We start from the raw sequence: 17287 nt of genomic DNA, 5'->3' as shown, positions 1-17287 counted from the left end.
AATAACTTTTTAACAATACATAAATTCGTCTCTTACGATAGTAGTTTAGTTCTTGCAGGTAGTTTCTATGTAAGATGTTTAAATTAAATATTGTATGACGAACCTCATCCACACTCCTATAATTTTTGCATAGATTTATAATTGTTCAGAGAGATCTATTTGAATGTTTTTAATTTTATGTGAAAGTAAAATGTGACGAATAACTAAAAGTCTTAGTACAAAAGTTATAATTTATGATGCTAGTAATATAGTCCTGCGAGGTTGTTAGTATTTTATATGTATAGGTACAATCCGGCAGTCAACAAAATTCTAAAAAAGTTTTATTAAATTTAGTTACGAAACCCGATTCCAAATAGCACAGCGACATCAATTGAATAAATTGTAGGTATCCTACGCAACGTGCTTGAGGGGTAAAACAAGCCAGCAAGGATTCTTGCAAATCAACAAAACATCTACAAGTTTTGTACGAAAACTCACTCATAGTAGTATGATAACCGTGATGCCCCAGATGCAATAATAATATCCAGTTGTACGAGTAAAACAACACAAAAGCGCATTTAAGTTTGCATAAAGCGCTCATAATACTAATTAAAGTTCTAGCCACAGTGTTATTTAAGTGATCAGTATATCGTATACCGTACTGCAGACTTCTGAGACCTTAAATAATTAATTTCTTCGTTGTTATAATTGCAACATCTAGTGGTCTAAAAATGTCAGTATTCTAGGAACGGAGTCTCCTCAAACTTGAGGGGCCTTGGCATTTTGCCCGTCTTTTGCCACCCTATTGTTTGTTATGCCACCAAGTTTAAATTTCGTTCTCTCGGAGACGCATAATGTTTTATGCAGTGAAATATTACAACAATGAAATATGTAAAGGATTTTTCGAGGACAGTAATAAAAATAATTTTATAACTAATAATAATAATCTGCCAGACAACCACAACAATTGCCTGAAAAGAGCTATAGACTAGAACCAATTTAGAAAAGTTCATTACCTCAATTACCTCAACCACCGGGAATCGAACTCGGGACCTCCTCGTCCAAGGGCAAACCGTTTGGCCGCCGAGGTCTTCAATTTTTTATTAGTTAAATAAACTACGTTACCTACATGCAATTACGGTGTACATTATATATTCTAGATTCAGTATTCCCGAACGCTAAACCAGAGAACCGAATGAACAGACTATATTTACCTAAGCCTTAATACACATAGAGAGAGTTACTTACTTACTTTACTTACTTAATACACATACCTCCCTCTGAAATCTAGGAGTGATAAAAACACTTATAATGTTTTTAGTCATTATTAATATGTTAATATCTGCCGCCAAACAGTAATGTTCACTTTACTGCGTTCCTGTTTTGAAGGGTATGGGTGCAGGTGGAACTACTGGCACCTGGGACTTGTCAACTTTTTCTAACTGTTAGGGCGCGTTCCCATTCTGTCGTAACGTTTTATTTATCGTTGGACGACTGTCGCGTGTAGCCTGTTCCCATATCACGACTATCCGTCGTGACTGTGTCGTGGACGTTTATTTTATCGTTGAATGACTGTCGTGTCTAGCTGTTCCCACTAGATCGTGACGACAATTTATCGGTTCACGGCAGCCGCCTAGTCGTCACATTTTTGTCGTGACGTTTTATTTATCGTCAGACGACTGTCGTTCTAGTTCTTTCCATAGTCACGACAGCCTATTATCGTAACGTCAAAAAGTCGTGAACGACAGTTAATCGTGTTGTTCTATGAGTGAACAACTTCATTTCAATATACAAGACACGACACTTTAAACTCCACAACTATCTGTCGTCACGACATAATGGGAAACACTATGTCGTTATAGCCAGGCATGTCGCTTACCACCAGGCACACGACGTGTTCGTCCCGTCACTGGATATTATAATAAAGAAGGAATGCACCACTTCTTTTTTATATATATTCTTATATAGGTATTATTACTGACTACTAGTTAACAACCTGATTTCTTATTAATTACCAAAACTTTCTATATTACTAATAATAAAATGTTATACCGTGTACGATTTTCGGTTACAAAGGATAAAGTCCTAACTTAACCAACTTAAGTTACACAACGAAGTTATTTTTGCTAACCAAGAAGAAAGTTATTTGATTTATTTATGTACCTCTGAAAAAGGCCAAAGTTCCGTCTTAAGTATAGATAGCGCTGATCGATAGTCTGGAGGTAGTCTATATTAGATAAATGGCCGTGAATATTGAATAACTCATCTTTAATATGAAATATAAGTAGTCAGTTTTTTTCCTTGAAATATTATTCAAATGTCAATATTTGAATAATATTTCAAGGATATGAAGTGAGCTAAAATTATTTTCAGAACTTGACAAATATGCTTGTCAATAGATGGAATTGCGTGTTACAAACTTATTTATAAGGCTCAACTGTCACTGGCGCAGAGGCGACAACACTCACATTAGCGCGCTCGGATCTCAGGATCGCCAGAAACCGCTCGACTTTAACCAAGCGTCGACGCGTTCGATATTTGCATAACACAAATTTGTACCTGATGAATATGCTATAGGCGAAAAACATAACTCGTCGCGACGCTTCGACTCTGCACCAGTGTGAGTTGAGCCTAAATTAACCCTTGCTAGTGTAGGTAGATGGCGCTAATCTTAAACAAAATAAAAGAATAGCCGGCGGCACACATTTAAAAATCTGTGCAATAAGCGCCATCTAGTTGATGTGCTTGCTATCACTAGAAATTAAAGTAGCGTTATTTACAAATTAGTTGCAAAAACATCTATTTGGTACTAGTCGCGACATCTAGTGTACCAGTAGGTACTAAATACAAAACTAGGATGTCTTACACCGCGATTAGCAGTTCTCTGGATTCATTGGTCCATTCTACATCCTAATAAATTCATACATTCATACTAATAAATGAAATTTTACCATATTTTGGTCGTAATTAACCTCCAACTGTTTGTCATTAAATAGTACGTACAATAATATGCCTCAGAGGTCGAATGGTCTGGTCTGCCATGCAGAGGTCCCGATTCACGGGCTGGGTGAAATGTTTGCATGACCTATATTTATTTCCCTCGTGAGTTTGGATATACTTTATAGTTGTCTATGTGTGTGCATTGCACCCGCGATACAGGGTTTCCCTAGTGCGGGGCTATGAGTTCGTGCGTGGTTATTATTATTATAATAATAGTTTATTAATTTTTGTTTATTATTTTCTTTATTTCTACTAAATTATACCTTTTTTAAAAAAGAAAAAGAGATAAAAACTTATTAATTTAATTACTGTATGCACTAGTCTCCTTTCTTTCTCTCGCTTTAGTCATCCATTCCAGTCCGATTTTTTCTGTGAAAATATCTCTCCATTTCTTTTGTCTACCTTGACATCTTTTTCCGTCGTCCATTCTGTGATAATTTTCGTCCATTTGGTATTATCTAATCTACAGATATGGCCTGCCCATTTCTATTTCAGTTGGCGTATTCTTTCTATCCTGTACAGGATGTAACATTTATGTTTAATGGTTATCTAAAAAAGACCATTAGATGGCAAAGATGTCGAAAAGCTATTAAGAGTCTGTTTGTTTATGGAGATCTCACCACCTACTTTTCCTTCATCGAAGCAAGTCACACTGTAAAACTGCACACAAAAGCTTCTAACCGTTGAGCTATCGACGTCGTCAAACACTTTTTTTTCCCAATATTTCTAGCAACTTAAAATAAACAGCTTTCGTATGAAAAGTTCCGAAAATGTCGTGGCACAATTGGAATTTGAACTCTAAATCCTGCATTACAAGGTATCAATTATACACAAATATAAATTACAATGACAACACAGAACAGTACATGACTATTTCAAAATAACTACAACAAGAGGCCTTTTCTTTAAACCTTAGAAAGAAGGTAGAAAATTCAAAAAAGCGAAACGGAGGGCTTTATCCATGTTTTTCTCTTTAATTTAATTCCAACAAATACATAAAGTCATTATTATGAAGTGTTATAATGAAAACCCATTACTATTCGAATTGGGCGTATTACGCTCGAAGTGTAATTGAAAAACGTGATTACACTTGCGTGCAGAAATAACGGTGAAGTTTTTTCTGATTGCCCTCTGGTAATATAAAGTTTGCCTTGTTGTTTTCATTGTTTACGGGCAGAATATATTCTAACAGCGAACACAAAATTACAAATGAAAAATGTTTTGGATACTTCATATACATCGACGACCTTGGTGGTTTAATAGTTGACACTGTAAGAACTAGGGGTCCCGGGTTCGGTTAATATCTATGTGAGAAACGAACTTTCTATTTATTTATTTAATTATTTTATTGCACAGAAAACAAAGAAAAGGTACTGCTTATTTGTAACAGAAATTTCTTCCTGCAGACCTAAATACGGGAGACCGTCATTAACAACGGGTATACGTGCACGACAAAACAAAAATTATGAATAAAAAAAAATATCAAAAACATAAAATTTTTCAGACTATGTAAATACTTAGATACATAAATACATATTTCGTACTATAATACCTATGAAATGGATGGAACAGTCGTTGAATAGTGCTCTTTTATTCTCATTTTGAAAATTGCTATGCTTTCTTGCAGCTTGATTTTGATTGCCTCTCCCGATCGGAAACTGCGTCCCTTCCGAGTCGAGTGGCATAATTACGATTCACAAATGGCCGATCCAAAACGGAACAATAGTTGATTTAACTCACAAATTAGAAAGATATATTAGGAATCAGGTTCATCTTCTCGATCGGAAACCCATCTGATTTCGAGACTCGGGTGGGCTACCCGATTGGTGGGATACCCGAGTTCCGATTTGAATTAAAATCAGCCTGCTGATTCGCTAAATAATACATCGCAAAAATTTGAGGGACGCTAGCACTGCGCCCGTCACCATGAGACATAAGCTGACAAGTCCTATGGGTCCGTAATTATACCAGGCATTAATTACCATTCAAAACCGCTCACATTACTGCTTGGCGGCAGAAATATGTGCTACTAATCATTTGTCAATTTTTTGACTATGTTGCCATATAAATCATTATATGCTGCTTATTATTTTTCAAATTTTAAATATGTAATTACAGTGGTCTAAAGGGCAACACAAAGCTGAAAAACAGGCTCTTAAAGCCACCGGAATGTCTTTCGCCCTACATCTAAAACTGGTACAGAAAAGCTTACCAACAGAACCACTGAGGATAGTGCTTTATTTAGCGGCTTAATACGTATACGACTAATCCCTCAATAATTATTATTAAGCTTGGATGTTTTAACGTCTTCATATTGCGGTAGAGAAATTTGTCATCAAAGAGAGAATATTTTATTTTTATTATGTCTGCACTACAGTGTACCAGAAATGTAAAGTTGTAAAGAATTTGTTTTTGGTTAGACACTTGTAGTGACTAAGTTAGCTTCTTCTTGTTATGATATCGATGGCATACAAATATTATATATATATATATATATATTCTCGGCCCAAAATTTAGCCACTCTGACCATGACACAAGTAGCCGGCATTCTAAACTGTGCATGGAATAGATAGATATATTTGCCGTCGTGGTGAAAAGTTTCATACACGTATACATATACATTTTTTTTTATAAGGCACACACTCAACATGGACTAGAGAAACCAAGTGTCGCGAGTGCCATGGACGCACACATACACAACCACAAATTGCAGCCAAACTCACGAGAGAAATAAATGTAGGCCATACAAATATTTCTCCCGGTCTGGGAGTCCAGCATGGTAACCGTTCGGCCACGGAGGTAGTTAAATGACGTAAGGTATTCGCCGTTTTTTGCCCAAAGTCCGCCAGATATACGTACTAGATGGTACGTCTTACGGGAAGGCTACTTTCATGCACGCCAAACTAATCATAATGCACACACTCATAGCCATTAGCGAAACCCTGTATTGCGGGTGCCATGGATACACATATAGACAACAACAAATTACACTCAAACTCATGTGAGAAATAAATAACAAATGTAGGTCTTTTGCAAAGCGACGTAAGGTATTCGCCAATTGTTGCGAAGGGTGCGCCAGACGTCGTGAGGCGAGGCTCCTTTCGTGTTAACTTTATTCTAACTATATTAACTATATTCTTAGTGAATAAATGATGTAAATATAAGTTTAAAAATAAGTAACGCTAACGTTACTTGACGTTGTGTGCGAGCAGCGATAGAGACGCCTATTTTTTCGGTAGCTTTCGGCGATCTCCGCCGAACCAAGCGTGGGTTGTAGGTTTCTTACCGGTTGTTGTGCCTGAACCGATCTTCAAGCCGAACGACGCGCTAGTGCCGTTAAAGTTAATGGTATGATAGTGTATTTGCAACACAAAAATGTATTATTTTTTGTTGCTTTAGCATGTCCTTTAAACCTACAATATAAACGACTCACGTAATGGTAAATTTTGTTCCAGCCGACTCGAATTATTTACAAAAGGAAAACTGTTTCGTAACAGTGAAAATAACAATAACATAAACGTAAATAACAACATAAAAAGCTATGGTTAGAAGGTTATTCAAAAATCTCTTACTAGATTTCACAAGCGGCAACAAATGCCGAATAGTCAGTACAAAGATCACAAAAACACTGGAGAATTTCGACGACTCGGTAACTGGACCCGTGGCTCAGATGGTTCTAGCAATATTACGACGGTGCAGCATGGTCGTAGGTTCAAGTCCCACCGCGTCGACGAAATTTTTCTGTGTGTTCGATATGTGTATACAGATTACCTGCCAGTAGTCTGAAATGACATTTTCCAAAAATGGCGTTTACTCGAATTTTTATAACCTCGAAAGCAATTTTGAGAGGAAAATGTTTTTTCTTTTAAACCTGACTTAACCTAACCTAACCGAACCTAATCGTGTCTTTGCGATAAACATCCAACATATCATGAAAGAACATGTAAGTGTAATGAAAATTCGAACAAACGTTATAGTGTATTCATAATCATAACAAAATTAGTGGAGTTATTTTACAAAAAAATCTCAGTATATGTAAATAACAACATAAAATTGGTTGAAATTGATACAAATAGACATAACGTTGACAGATAATGACTAACACAAATTTCAAACAATTGTCTTTTGATTGAACGCGTGCCTACAGATATTATGTAGTCCCACCACAAACAATATGTGTAAAAAAGCCAAGTCTCACGACCCTTTCGCTGTAGAATTGACGTCTTTCTATTCCTAGACTTTGATCATCATAGGCCTACCGTGCGTCGTTTTGCCCGGTCTCTCCTTTTTTTAGATACCAAAGTAATGGGAAAAATTTCTCAATTACGACTATTAACATCAACCCATTTATACGTCCCATTTGGCACGGGTCTCCTCTCGGGCAAGGACCATAGTCTGACACGCAGACTCAATGCTGGTTGCAGACTTCACACGTATTCCGAGAATTGTGGACTTCCTCGACGTGCAGTAAGGCGCGACTTGTGCGAGAGCGATATAAAGCGCGAGATCTCTATGTGAGAATAGAAAGTGAATGCGACGTCTGATTTCATCGTGTTAAATAGTATTGAAGTCCGTTAGAACGTTCAGAGAAGAAGTGTTAATTGGGATCTGTTCTTAGGTAACTATTTTGCCGAAAGATGTTTTTATACTTATAAAAACATCTTTCGACAGTCAACAAGTAGAATATCGCAAAGAAATCAAGATTCCGCGCTACGTAATCATGCACCTTGGTTAGTAAATTATATAATTATCTCGCAGTGTTTGAAAATATACTTTGATGAACCGTGTTATTAAGTAATCGTTTAGAGCATACGTTATCTATACGTATAATATTATTTATAGATTATATGAGTGAAATTAAAAGGAAAAATGGATTACGATATCAAATGGCACACCTCAAAAATATAAATGTTACGTATAGAGTAGACTCCCAAGTTTCATCACGATATTTTCCTTGACCGAAAAGCTCATGTTAAGTTTCAAATCAAATTAAAATTACGACTATGTCAATAAGGAATATTTTATGTTCACTATATTTAATGATTAGATACAGTTATTTTCAATAACTCCGTATCCTCTTAACACAAACAACACTGTATTGCAGTTTTCAGAAACTTGGACAAATTTCGAAAAAAATGATGGTGAGCAATTTATATTTCTGTCATCTGCCGTCGAAACGCTGAATCGTATATCATACAGTCGTAAAAGCCGTATTGGTAGTTTACCTTGGTACAATCAACAGAACATGTTCCGTTCAGTATAGTATAATTTTTATTTCTTAAGTTGTATGCCCGTTGTGTAAGCGACACGCCTACCCATAACAAATGCAGTGCCACCCAGAGCTTCAGTCGCAAAGTTCTGAGGGGAAAGTTGAGCATTATTACGTTCCAGTTTAGGTTTTTTAACGGTTTCTGTGAAACTACCGTCACATGGGACTTGTCAAATTTACGACGGGCGCAATGGCAAAACACTTAGCCTAAAGCACTGGGTCTTTTCACCCCGAAATATTTTTAATGATAAAATAAGAACACACTATTTACGTCGAAGATGATTAATAAAATTTATTATTGATGCAATTTCATCACTGACTTATAATGGAACATTCAGGAATATCGGGACGAACAAGTTGTGAGCATGGTTAGTATGGACATACCTGTCCATAACAGTTGCAGTGCCACTCAGAGTTTTAAATTACAAAGATCTGAGTGGCACTGACCCTGCGTCCGTCACTCTAAGACATAATTTGACAAGTCCCATGTGCCTGTAATTTGACTAGCACTCTTCAAAACCGGAACACAGTAATGCTGACATTACTGCTTGGCGGCAGAAATACGTACGGTGCCAGTATTTTCCAGGGGGAACACTTTCACATGGAACTCTACTGCTACTAAAAAACTGTAATAAGGAAGCAGAATACCCGTTTTGCATTAGAATATTCTTAATAATTTGCCACCTTTACCGTTTATATTTTCTTCAAATTTGAATAGCACCATTATTGGAGGACCTTTTCTCCAACGAAAAAACAAATAATCGTAATCGGTTCACAAATGTCGACGTACCCAAAAAGTACAATCGAATTGAGAACCTCCAACTTTTTTTGAAGCCGATTAAAAAGCAGCTACAGATTCCAAGCAGCGAAGTCTATGAAATGGAATAATACAGTTATTCCTTTGCCAACTGTACACAGCGAGGGCAACGCGGCTTTAGGTCACAGACGATGCGTGCAGGTATTAAAAAAATATGCCTGGATATGAAAAACCTATATCAGACTGAACGAAGTATTTGTTTGCTGAAATGAAACTCAGTTGGTAATTTTTTTTAAATTTATATTTACTTTAATTATTACGGACAAACCCGTTACAAAATGCAAACATTTTGACAATATTATTTGATCCATCCACAAACAAGTCGCATTTAGGATTGGTGGCAACGACAGAATTGAGCACCGACAGGGAGTGCGTAGGTGTTTCATTCTAACCTAACCTAACCTAACCTCCAACGAATTATAAACCAGCGCGTTTGTACAAGTATCCAAGAAACGATTTCTGCACTTTTGTAACATAACGATGTAATGAGCTTTCATGTGGGTTCCATGCGCACATGGAACTTTCCAATTTACTGCGTATTAATGAATTAAGAATAAAAAAGTAATGTCTGTCGAAAAACCCATAACCAGTGGGGAAAATGAGGTCTTCAGTGGAGACCACAACTCAGCCGACTAAATGCTCTTCTAAAGATTGAGTAACGATCTGAAAAAAGTTGCTGACAAGCTGAGAACTGGACAAAATGGCGCACAGTGAAAGGGGTAAATCCAGGAATAGACTCCCATATGCTGGTTGATAATGATGATGGAGTATTATGTCGAAAGTATTGAAATGAGATCTTGAAAACTTATTTAAAAAAACATCTGCGTCCATTGACCAATACTCGAAATGAATATTGAAATGCAAACTGTTATTTACGTGTAATGCCAATACGTATACTAACCAAAATGCATAATGACCACAGGAATTTGAAGATTATGTTGTTTTGTTGTTTTGTTGTAATTGTTTGTGGATTATGTGGATTTGTATGTCAAATGAAGCCTATTTTATTTTCGAATCTATGAGTAATAAAACAGAAATGAAAACGACTCATTCAACGTTTCTATTGAAATAACCACGCCATTAACGAGATGGTTCCAACGTCGATTCGATTCCATTATTCCACGTCATTGCATCGGCATTCGACACGAAATTACGTCGTGGAGATTGCTTCGATGGGTGTATTGAACGTTGTAATGAAACTTTACGGAATTTTCTCGATACTTTTGCGATTTCTGAAACATCTGATTTTGTGGTACTACTTCTCTCTCTCTCTCTCTCTCTCTCTCTCTCATTTGTGGTTCTACTTGTTGTGGGATATATTTACAAAAAATAGCCAGTATATTTTGCACTCTTTGTGTAATAATAGAAAATAATAATATAAAAACGACAAGTGGCAGTAGAGCTCCTTGTGAAAGAGTTCGTCTAAGAAAGCTTATCCACCTTACCTATTTTTGTTGCCAAGCAGTAATGTGAGCGTAATGCATTCCGGTTTTGAAGGGTCTAGTGAAATTACAGGCACATGGGCCTTGTTAATTTATATCTCAGCGTTCATGAGCGCAGTGGCAGTGCCCCTCAGATTTTTGTAACTGGAACTATTATATGTGCCGTCTAAAAGATCTTTTAAGGAGGTAGGTTAATATAGATTCTAAAAACGAATTAAGTCGATGACTTTTTATGTTTAAAGAATATTGTTTTAAACACGTAGCGAACGTTTCAGTTCTATATTAAACTGCCTCCGTGGCCGAACTGCCACGCAGAGGGAGAAATATTTGTTTGGCTTACATTTATTTCTCTCGTGAGTTTGGGTGTACTTTGTGGTTGTCTATGTGTGTGTCCATGGTACCCGCGACACAGGGTTTCCCTAGTGCGAGGCTATGTTGAGTGTATGCATTATTATTATTATATTAGATGGCGTGTGTGCGCGCGCGCGCTATGCAACGCAAGTGCACCGCGAGATTATGTGAATGTGTGCGTCCGTTTCCATATCTGCTTCCGCAACTTTTATAACGAAACTTTATCGGAATTTTACAATGTGATGGATCAGGCGCGTGCGTCTTAGCAGTTTTGTGTTGTGTTAGGGTAAAACCGGGGCAGATGGCCATAGTTTTTTCTAAACGCTTTCAAAATAAAAGTTTAGATATTACATTGCAAATCTTTCTTTCTTATTAAACTTTGAACAATTAACTATTAATTATATAACAGAAAAAAGAACATTTGTTAAAAAGTAAAATTGGCCTCAAGACAAAATTGTCTTGAGGCCAATTTTAAACTTTGTTTAAAAAAAATTACGATTGGCCATCTCTTCCGAGGTGCCCGGGTGTGATGACCATAGGACTATGGCTAAGATGGCCAATAATTATTTCTAGTTTTTTTTTAGTCTTCATTTTTCTTAATGTCGTCAAATTCTCAGTTTTCTTGAACCCAAAAGTGGCACACGACGCTTTGGAGCCAGTCTTCGATGAAGCGGGGTTCATAGCGGCAGCAGCTTTAATAGCTATGAGTTCTTAGGTTTTCGCGAACGTTACACTTATGAAATGAAACTGTTTTTCCGTATTTACATCGCGTATATTTGTTTTTCAAACAAACCAAAGTTTCAGGTCCATTACAAGTATTGGGACATTTTTAATGATTCTTCAGTGCAATTCCCTCTCATTGCGGCTACCTTTTTTTTTGTATTTAGTATGCATCTAAAACAAGTTCGAAAATAAATAAATTATTTTATTAATATTTTAGACCTTTGTGTGACCGGTCCTTATACCGGCAGTCACATGGCCATCTTACACCGATTTTGATTGGCCATCTGTCCCAATATTCCGAGAGGTGAGGAGAGGTGGCCACACATCAAATTTAAACAAGAAAAAACATGATACGTAGAATTTTGAGCTTATAACAAAGCATTTGATGTGACTAAGCGATAAAAATAAAAATAATCCATATTTTGAAAAAATAAGTTCATTGTAGTGTAAAACATGAACCCTCCAAATAATTTTAGCATTACTCAAAACAATTAACAAAATTTTTACTTACTTTTTCTTTTTATTTTACTCAGCATATTCGCTGTACACTTGTACGATACGATACCATGCGAATCATTGAAATATTGCGATTGGCCATCTGCCCCCTATGGGCATCTAACCCGGTTTTACCTTAAAAGTGCAATTATGAAACCAAACACAAGCCCTGTTTGGAACTATTTCGTTGAGATCTTTATACTATTTACACTTTCGCTTCCGCATCCGCTTCCGTCTCCGTTTCTGCTAAGATTTACTTTTGACGTCTGTTTTCATTGTGACATTTCCGTTACATCACTAGTTTGTATAGAGTTACTCTCTTGTCTTATTACACTATTGTAATAGATAGGTGTTGAAATCCCTGTTAAATTGTTTCATTGTGTTTATTTCCATTTTGCAATGTTGTTAAGAAAACGTTACTTGAATAAGAAATATGAGAATAACTTTGGATCATCCTGCGAAAGCCCCAAGTAGCAAAACTCGCGCTGTCAACTCAGAACTCGCGGTGTTGTATTGTTTGACAAGAGTTTCTGTCCACAAACTTAATTCCGTAATGTTCTGAAGGCACGGAAGTGCTCCCACCAAGTCGAGTCGGCAATTTAATTATGTAATGTTTAGTAGACATGGAAATATCATCGCCAAGTCAGGTAACCACTACCGCACACTAATTTTCCTAAACCAATATAAAACAATTTTTTGTCACCTATAGTGACATTAAATTGAAAAACTTCATTTCGAAACTAATTTTAATCAACTTCAAAAAAAAGGAGGAGGTTTTAAATTCCACTGCATGTTTTTTATGTATGTTACGCGACAACTCCGGCTTTGTGAACCGATTTTGATGATTCTGTTTTTGTTGGAAAGAGAATACCTCAGTAGTGATTCCATTTAAATTTGAAGAGAATATTCCACCTCTAAGGGTGGCAAACTAGGGGATGAATGACTTTTGAGGTCGGTTTTTTTAGTACTCTGTACTGATTTTATTTTAACAATTTAAGTCTCTAGATTTCTGAATGACTGAATGGATGTTAAATAATATATAGTTTTTTATTATTTGATCAACCACTGATCAAACGTCCGAGTATTTTCTAACAAACCAAATTCATGCCCTGATTAGCCACCCTTAGAGGTGGAATATTTTTTTCAAATTTATCATATACAGATAAAAAACTACAGGCGAATTGGGATGCTCTTTCTTTTTTAAAATCCGTTAATAAATAAAAAGCACGTTCTAATCCATCACAGACAAAAAGTTACGTGATAAAAGCCCGAGGTCACTCCGGGGCTTTTTATCCATTATTTATTATGAGCAATGGAGACTCAGTGACATCTTGTCTTTGGGTCATTTGTTTTATTAATGATGTGGGAGGCTATGGGAGATTAATTGTTTACCGGCTTTTGTGAAAGGTATTTAATGGATATGTCGTAGCCTAATAGTATAATTCGTTGGTTTATTAAACTGCTCACCGCATTACATAGAGCTGGTTTATAAAGCGACTAATTCATTTTTCATAATTCGTTTACAGACGTTAAACGTACAAATCGAACATGACAGCAAATACTGTCGTAACTTAAAAATGATTTAATTGAGAAAGCACGATTTGAAAATTTTAATAATGGGATTATTTTTATTTTTACATAATAATTAGTTTTCCACGTATAAACTACAATGTAAATTTATTGATTCCATACAGTAAAAAAGATAGACTTCGTCCAAGAAATGCTGCCACCTTACCTACATATTTCTGTCGCCAAGCAATAATGTGAACATTATTGCGTTCCCCCTCAGATCTTTGCAATTTAATGCTCTGAGTGGCACTGCAACAGTATTTCTTTGCACTTTCAAGTCGTGTTTTCTCAATTTCATCATTTTTGCGTTACGATAATATTTTCGTTCATGTCCGAAATGTTGAAAGTATACTATACATTCACTCACATGCACTTCTGCAAAATAAACCAGGTGGAACATGTTTTTTTAATATTGTCAGTCAAATCACATGAGTCAAGTCATATCAAAATCGTTTAACGGAAAGTGGGTGAAATTCATCAAACCGGATTCATTCCCTAATTTGCAACCCTTAGAAGTGGAATATTTTGTTTAAATTTAAACACACACACACACACACACACACACACACACACACACACACACACACACACACACACACACACACACACACACACACATACACACACACACACACACACACACATACACATACACAAAGCAATGGAATTAAGGACCTCGTCCTTTTTGAAAGTCGGTTAAAAACGGTGACCTACGATTATTCCAATGACAAACAGATTACTATGTAGGGTGACCAAGTTTGTGAATAAAAAATTTATTATTATTGATACAAAGATCGAATATTCATAAAGAAAAATTCTTTCGATCAGGCTGTATTCGAATCAGCGTGTAGAGCCTGTTTGTCGACTTGTGAGTCGAAACACAAATCTAAGAGCTCGAATTTGCGAATTGTTCCTCTCGCTTATTCCTGTGATGTTAATCTTCTATGCGTTTTTTTGCCTATACTTTCCTATCAATAACAGCAGTGCAACACGGAATGGTCACCCAAACCGTGGCAGTGAGATTACTTGCCGCATAAAATCGCAGCGCAGCAATTCGCGTCGCAGTTTTCTGCGCGATTCGCAATTTTGTGTTTCGACCCTATGTAGTTATAAGTAAATCAACAGACTGTACGAATTTCTCTCATGCGCATTTATTATTATTAAAAAAGAATTAAAATCGACCATGATGCCATTAAGATAACTGAGGCCGATATCTCAGCTGTGACTAAGAGCTCGGTACCTTTGTGACGATGTCACCTCCTTTCATCGTCATCCCACCTTTCTATCACCTTTTCTCTGGTTCCTGGCCACTTGTTTTCAAATTTTGAATTCGTCTTTAATTCCCTTGCCTCGCCATTCTCATTTTGTTTCGTTCCGTCGTCACTCCCTTCCAGAGGCGGATTTGCACTCTTGACCGCCCTAAGCCCCAGGCCATGTAGTAATCAGTTCAGTAGTTTTTGAATTTATCGCGATCAGACAGACAGACAGATGCGGTAATGATAATATGTAGTAGTGTAGTGATTATAGTTTATTTTATACATAACATGTACGAAAGTTATTTAGGAAGATTATTGTTATACGATGCGGTGCAGTGCGGCCCACTATGAAGTTTCTTGCTATCATCAGTGAATTTTTTGGCACGATTGACCACCCCTAAAATCTAGCCGCCCTAGGCCCGGGCCTACTGGGCCTTAGGGCAAATCCGCCATTGCTCTCAAATCAAATCAAGTCTCAAGTCACCCGCTGCCCACCCGATGTAACTGCTCTAATTTTTAATTGAGTCTAATTTTGATCCTTTTACCAGTTCCTAACCTAAATCATGTGCCAATTTTAATTCTAATCTAACCTAGTAATACTGTGTAACTCGGCCCTTTCGGGGTAAGTTTATATCACGTTTTAGTATTGAAGTGTGGAGTGTTTTGTAGCGCTGTACCTGTTTTTTTATATACCCTTTCTTGTTGCAGCCTTTTTCTTTTGACTGGAATAATTGGAATAAATTTTTGTGGACCTAAGTATCCTATTTTATTGCTGTGATCCTAGTCACAGCACATTAGTGATTTAAAACCTTTTCACCTTTACCATGAGCTTACTGTGACAGTTGTCGCTAACGATTGCGCAAATTATTTGACAGTTTTGTATGGCAAATTGTACAGCGCTCTCTAGTAAGTCTAAAGACGAAGTTACGTTTTACATTTAAATGTTTTACGAGGTCGCTAACAACAAATATAACTAAACTCATCGTAAAGGTACCGTAAAGAGCACGAAACGTTGATTCTGGAATACTCGATGATTCTGGAAATAAAATTGTTTTATTTCCAATTGCGAGAACTTGACACGATTATTTTCTGTTGTTCGCAGAGCTGTGCAACGCAGCAACCAAGATTCAGGCGTCATTCAGGGGACACCAGGCGCGCAAGCTGACGCAGGCTGAGATCATCCAGGCTGAAAAGGATAAGGCACAAGCACTACAGGATAAGGTGGGTAATTTTTCCACTTTAGATACTAAGACATCTTCAGTGAAATGATATTAGATAGAATAGTATATCATCGTTTAGCAAACAACACAGCTCGAGTAATTATAAAGGAGAGTGTGAAAAAAAATCATATACAGTGTTTTTTTAATGGGACAGTATGGGGAAAATCGAAACTACAATAGATACAGGGAAATTGTCTTAGGGAACATTAAATTTGTTATAAACTACGGGCAAACAGTCGTTGAAAACCAAATACAAAGATCCGACAAATGGAGAAATTCATGAGATCCGCTGGTTTGTTCCATGGCTAAATTGGCACAGCAGTCTGGCACGGTTTGCTAGAAGACGTCGGTTCGAATCCGACCGGATCGCAGAAATATTTTCTAAGTGTTCGATGTTTGTATTAGTAATTACAAAAAAAACGTAAAAGTTTGTTTTTGGTAAATTTATTATGTTTTCTAAAAAGTCGTGGAACAAAAGTTGTTGTTTAAGATTTTAGTAATACAATCCTATGAGATTGTTAGTCTTTTAAAAATAACCCTGTATATGTACATCCTACTCTTTCTAAAGTTAAGTTTTAGACTGTATTCAATCACGTTAACCCCGTAGGTACGGACTAAAGATTTCCCAGGCGTATTCGAAAAGATTTATGAACCGTCCCTGACATACAAGTTTCATCAGGATGTTTTCCTTGATTTTCCTTGACCATTACCAGTGATCATTAACAAGCGAACCAAATTACACATGCTTCGAAAATACACCACTTGACGTCGTGTTGTTGATGTTCCCAAACTAACATACGGTTTGAAGTCTACAGAGAGACATTGGCTCTTTCCGTGTATTCTACCGTCTTTATAACGGGGATTGCTCAAAGGAACTTTTCGAAATGGTGCCATCGACACGTTTCCACCAACGCACATCCCAACAAATGGGTAGAGTCCATACCCGCATTCTTGATTCCTAGCAATTTAAAACAACGCGGGCATCACGTTCGTTCCTTCCTCGAACCTGCTAGATGTGGAATAACCTCTCTCGTAAGTATTTATTTTGCGCTATGACATAGGGTAATCCAAAAAGCGAGTCAACGTTGTTCTCAAAGACTGGCAACGGATAGGCAGTTTCTTTGATGTTGCAGATGTCTATGGATCAGCGTTGCCAATGCGTAGGG

General features: G+C 36.8%; 1 protein-coding gene across 1 annotated transcript in view; it reads left to right on the top strand.

Annotated features, from left to right (window-relative positions):
- The window catches only part of LOC113233573, a 374928-nt gene that overhangs the window by 347624 nt on the left and 10017 nt on the right, over positions 1-17287 (top strand). Inside the window, exon 3 of the mRNA XM_026468715.1 lies at positions 16004-16122. Coding sequence (XP_026324500.1) covers positions 16004-16122 — 119 coding nt within the window. The remainder of the gene's footprint in view (positions 1-16003; positions 16123-17287) is intronic.

Source organism: Hyposmocoma kahamanoa, unplaced genomic scaffold (assembly GCF_003589595.1).
Source record: "Hyposmocoma kahamanoa isolate Upper Pololo Valley unplaced genomic scaffold, ASM358959v1 79, whole genome shotgun sequence".
NCBI classification, from domain to species: Eukaryota; Metazoa; Arthropoda; class Insecta; order Lepidoptera; family Cosmopterigidae; genus Hyposmocoma; species Hyposmocoma kahamanoa.
This window is presented reverse-complemented; position numbering and strand designations above follow the sequence as displayed.